The sequence below is a fragment of the Rattus rattus genome, chromosome 15 (genome assembly GCF_011064425.1).
Source record: "Rattus rattus isolate New Zealand chromosome 15, Rrattus_CSIRO_v1, whole genome shotgun sequence".
Taxonomy (NCBI): domain Eukaryota; kingdom Metazoa; phylum Chordata; class Mammalia; order Rodentia; family Muridae; genus Rattus; species Rattus rattus.
Window position 1 is genome coordinate 29,933,474 of NC_046168.1, and position 17,105 is coordinate 29,950,578.

The window sequence follows — 17,105 nt, forward strand, 5'->3', positions numbered from 1 at the left end:
TTACTTTTTAATATTTTTTTGCTGAAAGCAATAAGGTCTGTATCAATAAGAACCCTATAAAAGACTTTTGGTCTGCAGAATTGCCTTTTTATAGAAAAACAAGCAAAATGCAGAGGGAGTTTTTTTTTATTAAATATTAGACATCTGGGTTGACTGCATTAATTTTAAATCACTCCTGTAATATTTCCTCTTTTCATTTGCTTCTTCACATGCTCACAGAATATGCAAATCATTGTAGAATGAATACAAAAGAAACATTAAATATATTAAAATCTGTATTTTAATAAAATTGTCAATGTGTAATATATGCCTCACTTCTAAGGAAAAGTGATAAAAAAGTAATAAAGGGGTAATTTAGACATAGAACTATTTAATATCTTTTTGTATTTTACAAACCAGCCAAAAGTAAATGAAGAATAAAAGCTCAGGGCTCAGGTTTGAAATGCTCGCTCCTCTCCCTCCCTGCAGAGGCTCAAGATGGCTCAAGTGCGTGTCCATGTTGGAACGGTCTACGTAGCTCGCTCTTGAATTCTCAGCATGTGTAATGATATGTCCTGTCGTCCCTCATTGCAGATGGAGTTGATGTTGAGGACGACCCCACCTGCTCTTGGCCAGCTTCCTCACCTTCCAGTAAGGACCAGACTTCCCCCAGCCATGGCGAAGGCTGTGATTTCGGAGAGGAAGAAGGTGGCCCTGGACTGCCTTACCCGTGCCAGTTCTGTGACAAGTCCTTTAGCCGCCTCAGCTACCTAAAGCACCATGAGCAGAGCCACAGTGACAAGCTGCCCTTCAAGTGTACCTACTGCAGCCGGCTGTTCAAACACAAGCGGAGCCGTGACCGGCACATCAAGCTCCACACGGGGGACAAGAAGTACCACTGTAGCGAGTGCGACGCGGCGTTCTCCCGGAGCGACCACCTCAAGATCCACTTAAAGACTCATACCTCCAACAAGCCATACAAGTGCGCCGTCTGCCGCAGAGGCTTCCTGTCTTCTAGCTCCTTGCACGGACATATGCAGGTTCATGAGCGGAGCAAGGACGGCTCCCAGTCTGGCTCCAGGATGGAGGACTGGAAGATGAAGGACACTCAGAAGTGCAGCCAGTGTGAGGAAGGCTTTGACTTCCCAGAAGACCTCCAGAAGCACATCGCGGAGTGCCACCCCGAGTGCTCCCCAAATGAGGACAGGGCAGCCCTCCAGTGCGTGTACTGCCACGAGCTGTTTGTGGAGGAGACCTCCCTCATGAACCACATAGAGCAGGTGCACGGGGGTGAGAAAAAGAACTCATGTAGCATCTGCTCAGAGAGCTTCCTCACTGTCGAGGAGCTGTATAGCCACATGGACAGCCACCAGCAACCAGAGTCCTGCAATCACAGCAACAGCCCTTCCCTGGTCACCGTGGGATACACCTCTGTGTCCAGCACCACTCCAGATTCCAACCTCTCAGTGGACAGCTCAACCATGGTGGAGGCCGCACCACCAATTCCAAAGAGCCGCGGGAGGAAGCGAGCTGCCCAGCAGACCTCCGAGATGACTGGCCCCTCCAGTAAACAGGCGAAAGTCACCTACAGCTGCATTTACTGCAACAAGCAGTTATTCTCGAGTCTCGCGGTCCTGCAGATTCACTTGAAAACTATGCATTTAGATAAGCCGGAGCAGGCTCATATCTGTCAGTATTGCTTGGAGGTCTTGCCCTCACTCTATAACCTAAACGAACATCTTAAACAAGTGCACGAAGCTCAGGACCCGGGCCTGATTGTTTCGGCCATGCCTGCCATCGTTTACCAGTGCAACTTCTGTTCCGAAGTTGTCAATGACCTCAACACCCTTCAGGAGCACATCCGATGTTCTCACGGGTTTGCCAATCCCGCAGCCAAGGACAGCAATGCTTTCTTTTGTCCCCATTGTTACATGGGGTTTCTCACAGACTCTTCCCTTGAAGAGCATATAAGGCAGGTCCACTGTGACCTCAGCGGCTCCCGGTTTGGGTCTCCCGTGCTTGGGACTCCGAAAGAACCGGTGGTTGAAGTCTACTCCTGTTCCTATTGTACAAACTCGCCAATATTCAACAGTGTTCTTAAACTGAATAAGCATATTAAAGAGAATCATAAAAACATTCCCTTGGCCCTGAATTATATTCACAATGGGAAGAAATCCCGGGCCTTGAGCCCCTTGTCTCCTGTGGCTATAGAACAGACATCGCTTAAGATGATGCAGACAGTGGGAGGTGGCCCTGCCCGTGCTGCTGGAGAATATATCTGTAATCAGTGTGGTGCTAAGTACACGTCCCTAGACAGCTTTCAGACTCACCTCAAAACCCATTTGGACACCGTGCTGCCGAAACTGACCTGTCCTCAGTGTAACAAAGAGTTCCCCAATCAGGAGTCCCTGCTGAAGCACGTGACCATCCACTTCATGATCACCTCCACCTACTACATCTGCGAGAGCTGCGACAAGCAGTTCACCTCCGTGGACGACCTCCAGAAGCACCTGCTGGACATGCACACCTTCGTGTTCTTCCGCTGCACGCTGTGCCAGGAGGTGTTCGACTCGAAGGTGTCCATCCAGCTGCACCTGGCCGTGAAGCACAGCAACGAGAAGAAGATGTACCGCTGCACCGCCTGCAACTGGGACTTCCGCAACGAGACCGACCTGCAGCTGCACGTGAAGCACAACCACCTGGAGAACCAGGGCAAGGTGCACAAGTGCATCTTCTGTGGCGAGACCTTCAGCACCGAGGTGGAGCTGCAGTGCCACATCACCACGCACAGCAAGAAGTACAACTGCAGGTTCTGCAGCAAAGCCTTCCACGCCGTCATCCTGCTGGAGAAGCATCTGCGGGAGAAGCACTGCGTGTTTGAAACCAAGACCCCCAACTGTGGCACCAACGGAGCCTCGGAGCAGGTGCAGAAGGAGGAGGCCGAGCTGCAGACCTTGCTCACCAACAGCCAGGAGTCCCATAACAGCCATGACGGGAGCGAGGAGGACGTGGACAGCTCCGAACCCATGTATGGTTGCGACATCTGCGGGGCGGCCTACACCATGGAGACTCTGCTGCAGAACCACCAGAGAGCGCTCTTCCCTTTTGACTCTGACCAACACAAAGTCACGCACAGCAAGAGCTTGGATACTGGAAACTGCCGCATTTGCAAGATGCCCCTGCAGAGCGAGGAGGAGTTCTTAGAGCACTGTCAGATGCACCCTGACCTGAGGAATTCCCTCACCGGGTTTCGCTGCGTGGTGTGCATGCAGACTGTGACCTCCACCTTGGAACTCAAAATCCACGGGACCTTCCACATGCAGAAGACGGGGAACGGGTCCTCCGTGCAGACCACCGGGCGTGGCCAGCACGTTCAGAAACTGTATAAGTGCGCATCTTGCCTCAAAGAGTTCCGTTCCAAGCAAGACCTGGTGAAACTTGATATCAACGGCCTGCCATATGGTCTCTGTGCCGGCTGCGTGAATCTCAGTAAGAGCAGTAGCCCGGGCCTCGGTCTCCCTCCTGTTGCGAGCAGACCGGGCTTGGGCCAGAATGAGGGTCTGAGCGCCATGGAAGGAAAAGGCAAGGCAGGGGGTCTGAAGACGACTCGCTGTTCAAGCTGCAATGTCAAGTTTGAGTCTGAAAGTGAACTGCAGAACCACATCCAGACGGTGCACCGGGAGCTCGTGCCAGACGCCAACAGCACACAGTTGAAAACGCCCCAAGTGTCACCCATGCCCAGAATCAGTCCCTCCCAGTCAGATGAGGTAACTCGCCTTTCTCAAGCTTCCTATCTCCCCTCCTTCTAAAGCGACCCCCACTTTAAAGTTGAGGTTTCCACGCCCTTGGCTACTTTTGTCACGTAGGCCAAGAGATGCGTAGTTTGAGATGCAATGTTTTTCTCCCTGTAGCCATTAACTAGCAATTACTTGGTTCCTGATAAGTAGCATTTTGGCTTGAGTGGTGCAAAATAGGACTAATTCCAGTCTCCCTAGGACACTGTCTTCTCTATGACTGAAGAGACTGGCTCTCACACCGTTCCTACTGGGATCTGGAATCTCACCATAGCTTCACCACACTTTGAAATCCTCTGCTATGACTTGTGTGTATGGCACGCGAATACAGTAGTGTGAGCCAACATGTTGGCTTGGAGTCAATTAAAAAAATACATATACATATACATATACATATACATATATATGCGGGTAACAAATTAGGGGTGTCTTTAATACATTGTTGACAACACTTTTTCTTTGTCTTCTGGGTACTGAGGAAAATGCTTTGCACAACAGAAGTTTTTCAAAGTGCCATCTGCTAAAAGACACCGTCTCAGAGCCTCTGCTCTCTGGGTTCCAAAGTTAACGTGTATTCCCCACTCACTCCCAGAGTCCTGCATCTCCATGTTTCCGTTGGCGCACTGTGCAGCAGAAACACGTTCATTAACAATGCAGCCGTAGCTTTATAAACTGTCGTTCCTCGAAGCTGAACATGGGGGGGCTCTGTGGAATATTATTCCTTTTGCCTTTATCACCTCCACTTCCCTACCTGCCCCTATCTGGAGATCCATCCAAATGAAAACCCCTTGTCCCTTCCAGGTGGGGTTCCTGTATGTTTCTTATCTTGCCTTTGCACTCAAACTCTCTCGGAGGCCTCCCGGCATCTCCCCACAGATAGCCATCAGGCAGCCAGTAGGGGAGAACGGAACAGGCAGCAAAGCCCTTCCTCACCCAAGGTGGCATCTGTGTGACAGGCAGACTCCCAAACTTTGAAGCTGTTCTTGCTTCTTCCCTACCCGGGTAAATCCGCACTTCCCTCCCATTTAAATAAACGAAATCCTTTCAGACTGAGGCGACAGCTGGAGGACCACAGTTTGGATAGTGGTTCCTGGCTCAGGTGTCCCATCCCATCCAGCAGTCCCTGAATCCTATAAAATTTGTTTCCCTCCCCCAAACTTCAGTTCAGAAATATTTAAACCTGTATGAACATTACAGTGAAGAGATAGCACGGGGAATGTCTGTGTGCTTGTGTGAACATTAAAGAGATAGCATCGTGAAAGTGTTTGTGTACTTGTGCACTGAACCAGGCCAGGGCCCTCTTGCCCCCTCTCTCCATTCTGTCACCTTTCTTCCTCCCCTTTTCTCCTCTTCCCCCCCAGTGCTTTAAAAATCAGCCTGAATGTATACTGCATATATGTTTTGATATCTCCTTAGACAACAATATTTCTTAAACTGCCATGTTAAGAAAAGCCAACTGCATTTCTTAACCCATTCTTCTTAATGTGGCGCTTTGAAAAAACCGTTGTGCAAAGGATTTTCCCCACGACCCAGAAGACAATATGCAATTGTAGATACGGGTGATGATACTGTTAGCCAGCGTATCATTGGCTTAAAGCAATAGGAATAGCTACCTAGAAGGTAGGCCCCATTCTTTCTCCCAGCCCCAGGCTCCCGGAAGTAAGACTCAGACTCAACATATATTCGTAAATACCTTGGTCATATAACTCTGCTCTTCACTGACTAGATCATGACTAAAATATCCCAGCCACTGTACCCTGCGCTGTGGCTGGTTACCTGAGCTTGGGTCCCACGTGTCCATCTCCTCACATCTTCTCAGCGGATCTCTCAGTGTCTCCTCGAATCTCTCTCATTCTACACTTTTTTTGTTCTAATTTTTCTTCTAAGGCCTGTATCTGGTTTTCTTTCCATTTTTTCATTATTATCATTAAATGTCTTAGCCCAAAGCTTTGATTCCTACCCTGAACAGCAGTCCTGGCCCACTTTTTCCATGTGTCCTCTTCGGCTCCCTTGGTTCATCTTGCTGGTTTACAATTGTCCTCTCAGTCTGTCTCTCCCACATTCTCCTTAGACTCTCACTATTTCCCAGAATCCTGTCTCTTCCTGCCTCTGTCCCTCCTCCTATTTTTTTGCCTCAGCTCATTGGCCATTAGCTTTTTTATTGGCAGGTGTTGCTTATAAGTGATTCTCTCTACAGTCTAGAGTCTCTATTACAAGAATACCCATATTCAAATTTCTAGACCGTTCCTAAGCTGTTTTATGTTTTTAAATGTTACAAAGTAAGGGGCTGCAGTGCTTGGGTGATGACCTTGCAGTGGAAGCAGATGAACCTGAGTTAGGATCCTCGGAACCCCCGTGGAAGCCAGGCGCATCAGCTGGGAGATGGAGCTAGAGGGGTCCTGAGTTTATTCACTGAGAGACCCTGTCTCAAAGTATACTGTGATACAGGATGGAGTAAGATACCTAGTGTTGACCTCTGATCGCCACACCAGTGTACATAGCCTCTTGTACCCACACACAAATTTAAGGTTGTTTTTAAAGTCACAGAATAAGCATTCATAAAACATTTATTCAAGGAATCACCTGTTTCCTTTTTGTAGGACTTTGAGGGTCAGTGGTTAACTTAAGCAGCATGAAAACACAGGCTAGAATGACTGCATTAATGTGTGTGTAACTGATTTTCTGGGTTTACAATCAAGACCGGACTGGACCGCGTGCTTCTTAGTAGATTGCGTCTGAAAACGTCCATGCCTGTTTTCTTCCTTATGCGTCCACGCTTGCACCTCTGATACTTAGAGATTGCACTGTTAATTTGTCCCACTTGAAATGGAATGCTTGCCAGTGAGAGCAGACCTAGGAAGAATATGGACATATTAACCCAGTTAGAATTACTTGTCTGGAAAAACACTCTTGGCCTCTTACTTTTTTCCTCCTACTTCCTAGGCTTGGAACTTGATCTCTGATCTAAATCCTCAATCAGAAAACGTATCCTTAAACTGTGGCCTGTCTTTAATTATTCCTGAAATAGTAACGGTAGAAAGTTTACTTGTAGTCCATACTTTCGTAAATCACTAGAATATTTTTAAAACATTTACATCCACAGTGATGGTTTTTAAGTACCTAGCTATCAATGGCCAAAACAACTTTTTTTAAAAAAAATCTTTATTAACTTGAGTATTTCTTATTTACATTTTGATTGTTATTCCCCTTCCCGTTTTCCAGGCCAACATCCCCCTAATCCCTCACCCTCCCCTTCTCTATGGGCTTCCCCTCCCCATCCTCTCCCCCATTACCACCCTCCCCCCAACAATCTCGTTCTCTGGGGGTTCAGTCTTGGCAGGACCAAGGGCTTCCCCTTCCTCTGGTGCTCTTACTAGGCTATTCATTGCTACCTATGAGGTTAGAGCCCAGGGTCAGTCCATGTGTAGTCTTTGGGTAGTAGCTTAGTCCCTGGCCAAAACAACTTTTATGCAATAAGTTTATCTCCTTTTAAAACTTTACAAAGAGTGCTTACAGAGATGGCCTTCATTGACCACATGTTAGAATTTAGTTTATAAATATTTTCTTTTTCATAACAATATGAATGTTTTCTCCAATGTGATCTTTGCCATTACTATTGCTGTTTTAAAGTTCATTACTTCAGTTATAAAGTCATATGTACTTAATATATCCTCAAATCATAAATAGACATATTATTTAGAATTACAGAAAAATTACCCAAACACCCAGAAAGGTTTTTTATTTAAATAATTGTAATACAATATGTCAGTGGGAAGAAATTATATATAATTTATTATATAGTAAGTATTTGTTTACATCTTTGGTCAGTCTTGTTAAATTTGTGACTTTCCATTATAGATGATGTGTAATTTCAGGGGCGGGCCACACCAGGTAAAACAGAAGTCACTATATGTCTTTACCAAAAAGCCCAAAGTTGTGTCATTTGGGGGCGGATTTTATGATAAATGAAATGTGAGCTTTATGACTCTTGCGTTAGAGGCCTTGGGTTTTCTGAAGGCCTCCACTGCGAAGCTGCATGGGTGCTATTTCCAGCTTTTCCTGCTGAGGCTTCAAAGTAGGAAGGTGACAGGAGACAGGAGAACCCAGATGGAGATTTTTGTTTCAAGAGTTCAGATTTACTGAACCATGACTTATGATCTCACAGGGATATCTGTAGACACTCACACTCACTCACCTGTATATGTCAGAGGCTGGTTTATCATTTGATTGGTATTGATTATATATTTGAACAGATTTAAATTTATATATAAATCTAAATCTATTCAACCTTCCAGATGTCGAGGTGTGTAACGCTCAGCGAAGGCTAACTGCAGGCAGCTGTCACAGGGTGGAGGGTTTGAACCCGTCTCCCTTGCTTATATCTCTGGCTTCATGAAAAATGTTCTCTTGAAGTTTGCTCTCATGATTGCTAATTGAAAATTTCTACTAGACTTTGGGATTCAGTATTTGAGGAGAGCCTCACTCTTGATGCTCCTCAAGGGTTGACTGAGGTGTAAATGTGCATATTACCTAGCATGTTCAGCTATGGAAGAGCCTGTCACAGAGGAGACATACTGGCCATCTAGCTTGGACTACACACAGGTGTCTTGCAGAGTCCCTGACGTTTGCAGATGTTTGCAGTGTGAATAGATGGGAGCTCTTTGAGTTCACTGACGATGGCCTGAAACCCCCATCACCACCTCGGAAGGGTGTCACATGACCTTAAAGTTCTCTGATAGATGTCGGGAGAACATGTCTGTTGGGTCCTTCTTTCCACCTCTGTTTTTTGTTTTGTTTTTCAGAATGGTTTGTAGGTTTCTCCACAGATCATTTCAACTCATACTATCCCTACCAGTGCCTTGAAATCACTCTTGCAAGAGGCGTCGTTATTATCGGGAGGGACAGTAGAGGCCGTCTGATTCAGCCGCTGTGTTTTGAAGGCAGGCAACAGGGCTCATATAGATTGAACTAGGCTAAGATCACATAGCACGTCACATTTACAGACATGCGCTATCACATGAGCTATGAGTCTCCCCTTTGCAGTTGCAGGCGTTGCTCTGGATACCTTCCAAGCCCAGGCATTTGTCACCAGGTTCTGTGGTATTTCTAAGCTGTCCTCTGCTCCCGGTCACTTCTCCTCATTGCAAAAGGGGCCTGAGCATCTGTCGCTGGTACACTGACTTCTCTGTGCTCTCCTCTGGCACCTTAGTTATTATGCTACTAAGTACTTGTCACAGGCAGCTCTTGCCGCTTTCAGAAGCCGCTGTGTCCCTTCCTGGCTTACCACACCTCTGTGAGTTTCCCATAGCCTGCCCCTTTTAAGCTACCATAAGCCCTTGTTTGCCTTGCTGTTTGGTCTTTGCATGCTCCCTTCCTGCGGCCTCAGCCACACCCCTTTCTACAACTACCTCATTATACTGATGACTCTGAATTCTGCCTCCAGAGGGCAGGGTGGACGCCTGGGAACTGACAGAAATGTGCTAAAGTTTGACTGTAGTTTTGGTTATTGCCCGCCTATTTCTGTCAGTACTTGCTGTATGTAAAATTAGTGCGTTCTTCTATAAGAGACTTATATCTCAATGAAGATAGTATTAATTAATATGTTTGTTTTTTTGTTTGTGTGTGTGTGTGCATGCGTTATCTATGTTTGTGTCCACATGTGCATGTGGGCGTGCACACTGCCCTGTGTATGTGTGGAGAAGAGGTAGACACCCAGTGATTCTCCTCTCTTATCTTTTGAGATGGTATCCCTGCCTGAGCCTAGTGCTCACCAGTTAGCTAGGCTGGCAGGCCAGCTAGTGTGGAGACCCAGCTCTCCCCATCCACTACGTTACCCCCAGGCTACGTTATTGGTGTGCACTACCATGCACACTTTTTATGTATGTTCTCTGGATCCAAATTGAGTTCCTCAGCTTGTACAGAAAGCACTTACCCCATTGGCCATCTCCTCAGCTCCCTAATGAAGCCTACTTTTAAGAACAGTAGTATTTTCAATTCACATCCTTCCATTGAGTGTGAGACTGCGTCTCAGTTGTTTGCTGGACAACCATGGATGTCAAACTCACCAGATTCAAACTCGAACCCCATCTTTCCCATGAGTTCTTGTCACTGCTGCATCTCTTTGTCTCCTCGAGTTCTTCCTCGAGTTCTTGATCTCTGCATCAAGATGTCTCCACTTTGGCCCTCTCCAATTCAGCCTCTGTGTATTTTTTATATCAGTGCGTTCCTAGCCACACTCACCATAATTTAATTTCCATTTATCCTTTATTGAACTACCGAATCCGTCTTGAAATTGCCTCCTCTGACTTTGTTCTATTTTCAAACCTGTTGTCCACACCTGTGAGAACAACACATCAAGAACAAATCTCTGTCCCACATTGCTTCCCATCTGAGCGTTCGAAAGGCTCTGCATCTCCATCCAGAAAGGACACTGCATTAATCTTTCTTCCTTGTAGCCTACAAGACCCTTCAGGTTTGGGTTTCTCCCACCTTTCTTGATCCCACCACACTATAAATTAGAAATGCTTTAGTCCCCAGTCAAGTTGCCTCTGTAGCTATGGCTGTCCTGCCCTCGTTATGAAATATTATCTTCCTTCTTTCCATCGCAGTGAACCTGTCCAGCTGCCCCACTTTGGGTGGTCAGCCATTCCAGAGCGTCCTCCTGAGCCTCATCCCCGCTCCTGATATTTCCTACCCTTCGTATGAGCTCTGCCCATGCTGCATAGTACATATTGAGCAGACAGGCTCCACAGCCTATTTGTATTACTGTTTTCCTCATATGTTCTTTCAGGCACAAGTTAGGGACACGGCTCACAATCCTAAAGCAGTGCCAGGCCTCTTGTGGTCCAGTGCCCTACTTCATGGACGCTATGGAGCTTGCGTCTGCCTGGACATCCTGTGTACTCTCCTCAAGCCCTGAGGAAGCTTATAACCCAATGATGGCAGATGTCAGTGTCACCATTCATAGTCTCACCTCATTTGAACTCAAAAAAAGGTTTCACCTTTGAAATTCCAACCCCTACCCTGTGAAAATTCCCTTCTAGGGCTTTCTGAAGCAGCTGCCAAGGCCCCTGCTTGGCTGCCAATGTTTGGTTTCCAGGATGGAGAGAAGGGCTTTCTGCTACCCTGTTTTCTGTAGCATCAGCTACAAAGGTAGCTCTCTCTTAAATGTCCCTTTCTGTGACATCTCTGTCCAGGCTTGGAAGTAGGCAAATGACATAGGATGTGTCCAGTTACGGTATAAATGCCAGTGATTACCTTTATGCCATGAATCTATTCCCTGCCCCCCATGCCCAGAGCACCTCACTCTGAGCTGTGTGCGCTTCACCATGTTGGACTTACCCATATGAATCTCTTTCAGATGTATGTATCGACTCTTTCCTGAAACCCATTCTTCCCCCACACATTCATGACTGTAGTGAAGGGAGACGCTCTGTGCCTGGTTACTCAGAGAAACACTGGCAAGCCCTTCAGAGGTCCTCCCGTCACTCCTAGCCCATTAGGAAACCCCAGGGACACCACCTCTAACTAAAATGTCTGTCACGATGTCTGTCAAGTGCTGTTTCCCATCTCTGTAGTCATCTCCTTACTTCAGCTGACTCTTCATGAATTCTGTTCTTCATCTTCTGCCTTCCAACGTCTTTTTCGAGTCCTGTAGAAAGTGTACACATATAAATTAAATAATGTCAACTAACATTCTTCAGTGCCTTCTCACTTCCTCAAACAAATCCCAGCACTTTACCAGCTTATGTGGCTTTCTGGGAGCTTGTTAAACATAGTCAAATGAACATAACTACTTCAAAGTAAATATATATGGGTTAGTGGTTCTCAACTTGGGGTTGTGACTTCTCTGGGGGTTGCTAATCAGATACCTTGTATATCAGATATATTTATTATAATTCCTAACAGTAGCAAAATTACGCTTATGGACTAGCAACAAATTAATTTTATGGTAGGGGGTCACCATAAGTTGAGGCACTGTATTAAAGGGTCACAGTATTAGGGAAGCTGAGAACCGCTGACAGATGTATTTGAGCGTCTATCAAATGCATACATTAGTTCATAGATATACTGATTGTTTTCCCAAAATGTGCTTTGATGATTTAGAGTCAGATGTGATGTCAGAATGCTAGAATAAACTCCAAAGTTTTGAAGTTTCTAACTGTTCAGAACTCATCTTGAATACAAAGCCCTGCTTCAAGGGTCAGAGAGCCAAGATTCTGTCAGCATACTTCTTGTACTGAAACTCCATTGTACATAGTAAAAAGTTAGAGGCTAGTCAGTTTCTAGATTTATATTGTTTTTATATTTCCATATTAGGCTGAAAAATAGAAGGTTGAGAAAAAGGTAGTTGTTTTTTTTTTTTTTTTTTTTTTTTTTTGGTTCTTTTTTTTGAGCTGGGGACCGAACCCAGGGCCTTGTGCTTCCCTAGGCAAGCGCTCTACCACTGAGCTAAATCCCAACCCTTTTTTTTTTTTCATTTCAGGTTTTTGACGCTAAGTTTTATAGAGCTGATGTTCAGGAGGAAAAGATGAATGGTTACATTCCCTCCAAATATTCCACATTTAAAACTGAAGTAGGAAATTTATATGAGAAAATAAATTCATAAGACTCAAGACATTCTTGGAATACATTAAATTGCTTTGCCAAGTACAATCTGTCTTCCAGATTTAATGTTGCGTGTAATAATTGTTTGGTATCTACAAAAGGAGCTAATGGTCTTCGCACAACCATCCGGCCACGGGGCCTACACAATCTTGACCGGATCAGTCTCCAGTCTTTGTACCCAGTGCCCACACCAGCTCCTATCGATGTAGCCCCACATTCAACCTCCATGCTCAGGTTGTCTGTGCCTCCCTCCACCTCTGAAAGGTTTGCCCTCATTTTCACCGTTGCAGTGTGCCTGGAGACGTTCCAAGTTAGGGGTGGTTTTGTGTATGATTATGAGTGTGTAGCACTTGGTCTTGCTGAAAAAGCTTGGAATCCCTGTATGTAGCCCTGGGGCTCTATCTAGGAGGAGACGTTTACATCTTTTGCTGCAGTCGAGTCAAGATGGAAATTATTAAGGGTTCAAGAAGTCTTTGAAAAAAATAAAGAGATGTATTCAAGATCATGTTACCTACCATGTGACATAGACACAGTTTTTTTATCATATCAACTTTGAATTTCTGGAAACTTAACATTTTTCTGTGTGAGAACTCTTCCAAGCTCTTATTGTTATTACATTCGTTTATTTATTTATGTATTTTTGTATGTGAAGAATGAATACACGTGTATATCCAAGTGGCAGGTCTTCTGCATAACTTGCAGGCGATGGCTCTTTCCTTCCTTCTTTCCTTCTGAGTTCTTGAGGATCGAACTCAGATTTTCTGGCTTGGCAGCAAGCTCCCTTAACCGCTGAGCCATCTCACTGACCCCCTGTCAATTACTTAAGAAAACTGAATAGTGGGCTCCTTGAGATGTTACTTTGTTTTGACCTTTAAATTGTTCTCACCTATAAATCCATTTGACTCTGGAGCTGGAGAGACGATGTAAGTGTTAAAAACACTTGCTGTTTTCCCAGAAGGCTCAGGTTCAATTTCTAGCACCCGAACCAGGCAGCTCACAAACCACTTCTAACCAGGGGACCCCACTTCCACAGACACATAGGTCTACATGGTGCACATAAAGACACATGTACACTAAAAAAAAATGGAATTGAGAAATAAAAATAATCTGAATGTTTTGAACTTCTGGTCTTAATCCCTCTTGTTTTGCCAACTATCATTCCCTAGAAGATGAGAAAAATTTACCATCTCCCTGTCAAGCTGAATCAAACCAGTCCTTCCTGCCATCAGCAGTTCATGGTCCTGCTGCCCAGCTCTTCCTCAGATCCAATTGGAGCCGCTGTCCTCTCTTCTCTTGGAGAGGATTGTGTCTTTTTCCTGGCCATCTCTGACTCTGGCCTTTCTTCTGCTTCCTGTGTGAGCTCCATGTCCCTGCGCTCCAGGGCACCCTCGCTGGCTGTCCTCCTGGTCCTTGTTTAATTATGCCATTTCTCTTCCCATCTTATTTCTCCACGAGAGTCCAGCTGTTGCATTCACTCTCTCCCCATCTTAAGAAAAAAAGTCCCAGCAAATTTTAGTATTGCAGACCACACAAGTTATATATTCACTGGGCAGAATAAAAATATGTTTTAAGCAAGAAAATTATCTTTTAAAAGAACCAAACTTTTCCAGTTAAAATACGTAGGTCTGGTGGCGGGGTGTGGTGCACGCCGGCAACAACGGCATTGTCAGGGTGGAGGCAGGAGGAACGGGATTGCCAGAGCATGCTAGCCTCATGCTGTGTTCCGGGCCAGCCTGGTCTATTGGAGACTCTGCTGCAAACAAAACAAAAACAAAGCCATGCAAACTGATTAAAAGCACACAGGACTTAGTACGTTATTTGGAAATAGAATTAGAAGGTGGAAAATAAGCAAACTTTATTCGTGAACTAAAAATGCAATCTGGGCGCTGATATAAGGAAGTGAAGAAGGAAACGGAAGCTCAGAATGCAGAGGAAGGAAACAGTCAAGTCTAAGAGCAGAGGCTAATAGAGAAGCAGGCAGGAACAGTGCAAAGGAGGGCAGGACACTGCTGACGTGCACAGCCTCAGGTGAGATAATTAGAAAAACAATGCTCATAAGTAATCTTAGTAAGGAAAAGAGGAACCATAGCCTCAATAGTAAAGACTAAAAAGACAGAGGGAGACTAGCCAAATGTGTGCTTGTAACCAACTTTGTTACATTGTTTCTCCAACTGAACCAAACAAGCTAACTATGGTAAAGGGAGTAAAATATCACCCTCCCCCGGGTAGAACACCACCAGGTGGTACATAACTAAAGTCAAACAGCAGCCTATTTTGTGCCTGTCAGTGCACTCCTAGATGCATAAGAAATGAGGGCGTGCTTAACTGAGTTCTGAAGACTGCCCATACTGCTTGTATGTAAACACACTTCCAACCAGCATGAAGCAAAGCAAGCACTTGCATGGAGTGAGTAAGGATATTCCCTAACATATGAGCATATATCCATGTGGGAGTAGTACTCAGTAACACAGAATGACCTGCTGTTATACAACAGCCTAATTGACGGAACCAGATATGTACAATGGCTCACTCTAGTCGTGCAGAATTTAAGAATGGACAGAGTAATCTGTGATGATCGAGGTCAGAGAATAGTTGTGTCTAGGCCGGAAGCACGTTGGGAGGAGAACCCCTAGGTGATGAGAGTGCTCCTACCTGTATAATGACTAATGGGACACACGTCTGTGAATCTATTCAAACACTGCTTGGTTTGCATGGACCTGTTACTTCTCATTTCAACCACTACCCCCAAAGTCAAATATAACAAATGAGAACTATCCATTGTACACATTCATTTCTGCTACTAGCTCTAAAGTTTGCATTGTATGAAAAAGGTGTAGAATAATGTAAGTTATCAAACCAGGCCAGGGAGAGGCAGGGAGGGGGAGGGGAAAGAGCCGAGGGGGGAAATCCTACCAACATTAAAAGTTTTAATAAATTCTTACAAACCATCCCACAAAGAAAATACCAGACCCAGGTGGTTTTTAGAGTGAATTCTCCTAAATACACACATAGACCCGCCAGAGTCTGAGAAAGAGCGAGCTCTCTCTGCTATAATCTTCATATCAAAACTAGACGTAAAAAAGAAGAGTCAAAGTCATCCTTAGTCAAGATTCTCGTCCTAAAATTGTAAGCAAAATACCAATCAAATGAAATCCCCTGTGAGCCCAAATAAGGTTTGGTTATTATAGACTGGGTTCATCACAAGAACACAAGATGGGTTTGAGTTCATGTAAATTTGATTAATTTACCACATTAGCAGATTAAATAAGATAGAGGACTACATGTTTATCTCTAGGATTCCAGGCAAAAGTATGCATCATCGTTTCATTGCTTAAAAAATACTAAACTGGGAAAGAAACAAGACTTTCATTGACATAGTGAAGACGACAGTCGTCACCATTAGCCACTAGTATAAGGTAATAGAAAGGTTTTCATGAAATGAGTAGTTCACAAAAGCAGTAATCTGGTTTGTAGGTAACATAAAAAAGTAAGACAAAGAAATATAGAGGTGCAGCTCAAAAATGGAAAACAATTAACTGTCACATACAGAGTATATGAAAACACCAAAAGGTATTGGGGCAGGCCATGCACTGCTAAGCCGCATCCTCAGCTCAATACAGTCTCAGCTACTGATACAAAAACTTACCCAAGTTATGTGCTGTTACTCACCAATTCACAGTTCAAAAGGCCACAAAATAGGAATTGTACTTAATTTTGTTTATAATAGGCACAAATAGAATAGTGTATATTAAGAAGCAAACATAAGATACATAAAACATTTATATAGAAAGGGATTAAATGTTTCTGAGCAATGTGATTAAATGTTAGAAATGACAAAGTGCCGTCTCTTCATGGGTTGGACCTCACAGCGTCACGAGACACCCACTTGCCCAGAACTGGTGCACTGGTGCTTGTGTTGGGAAGCTCAGCAAAGCTCATTCCTCTGTCTGTTTGGTTTTCCATTCATGGTTTTAAGTTTTGGAACCTGACAAGCAATTCTAAAATACCCGTGGAAAGATGAAAGGGCAGGAGGTGCGAACACTCTGGCTACTGTGGCATACAGCCAAAAACTCAGCATGGAGGCTATAGGAGGAGGATTGAGTGTTTGGGGACAGCCTGGGCTACATAGGAAGACAGTCCACTCAGAGTAGCAAAGATACTCTTGGGGCAACCCATGTTCGGGGAGGACTTTGTCAATTTGTAACCAGTCTTTTGTAATTAGTAGACCCCAGATGAGATGCGCCATAGAGATACAGATCGGAAACCTCAGGATAGCATGCAGTTATCTTTGTTCATCAGTAAGGAAGTAGATGGAGTATTAGACGCGTTAACTATTTGGGAAAAAAACCAAATTCTTGCTCATATAAAAAAATTAGTTCCAGGTGGCTTATGTACATAGGGATTTGAAAGATAAAAGCATAAATCTCTTGAAAAACGAGAGAAAATATTTTTATGAACTTAGGTCAGGGACTAGTTTTTGAAAACAAGACCATGTAATGTGAACCCAGAAATTAAATGATTGGTATGTTCATCTCGATTAAAGAAATAACTGCAATGAACTCAGAGAAGTGTGATGGTAACACACTGTCATAAATATAACTGAAACATATCAGCTTTAAAAATATGATTAAGAAAGAGCCAAGAGTTGGTATAGGATATCACAGACCATCAAATGAGAAAATGAGAGAACGACAAGAATTCCTTTACCACAGTCAGGAAGTAAAT

General features: G+C 44.5%; 1 protein-coding gene across 1 annotated transcript in view; it reads left to right on the forward strand.

Moving 5' to 3' along the window:
• Znf521 (zinc finger protein 521) overlaps nt 1-17,105 on the forward strand; it is a 282,823-nt gene that overhangs the window by 123,585 nt on the left and 142,133 nt on the right. Inside the window, 3 exon segments of the mRNA XM_032885752.1 lie at nt 574-2,890; nt 2,892-3,094; nt 3,097-3,746. Of these exon segments, the coding sequence (XP_032741643.1) occupies nt 574-2,890; nt 2,892-3,094; nt 3,097-3,746 (3,170 nt within the window).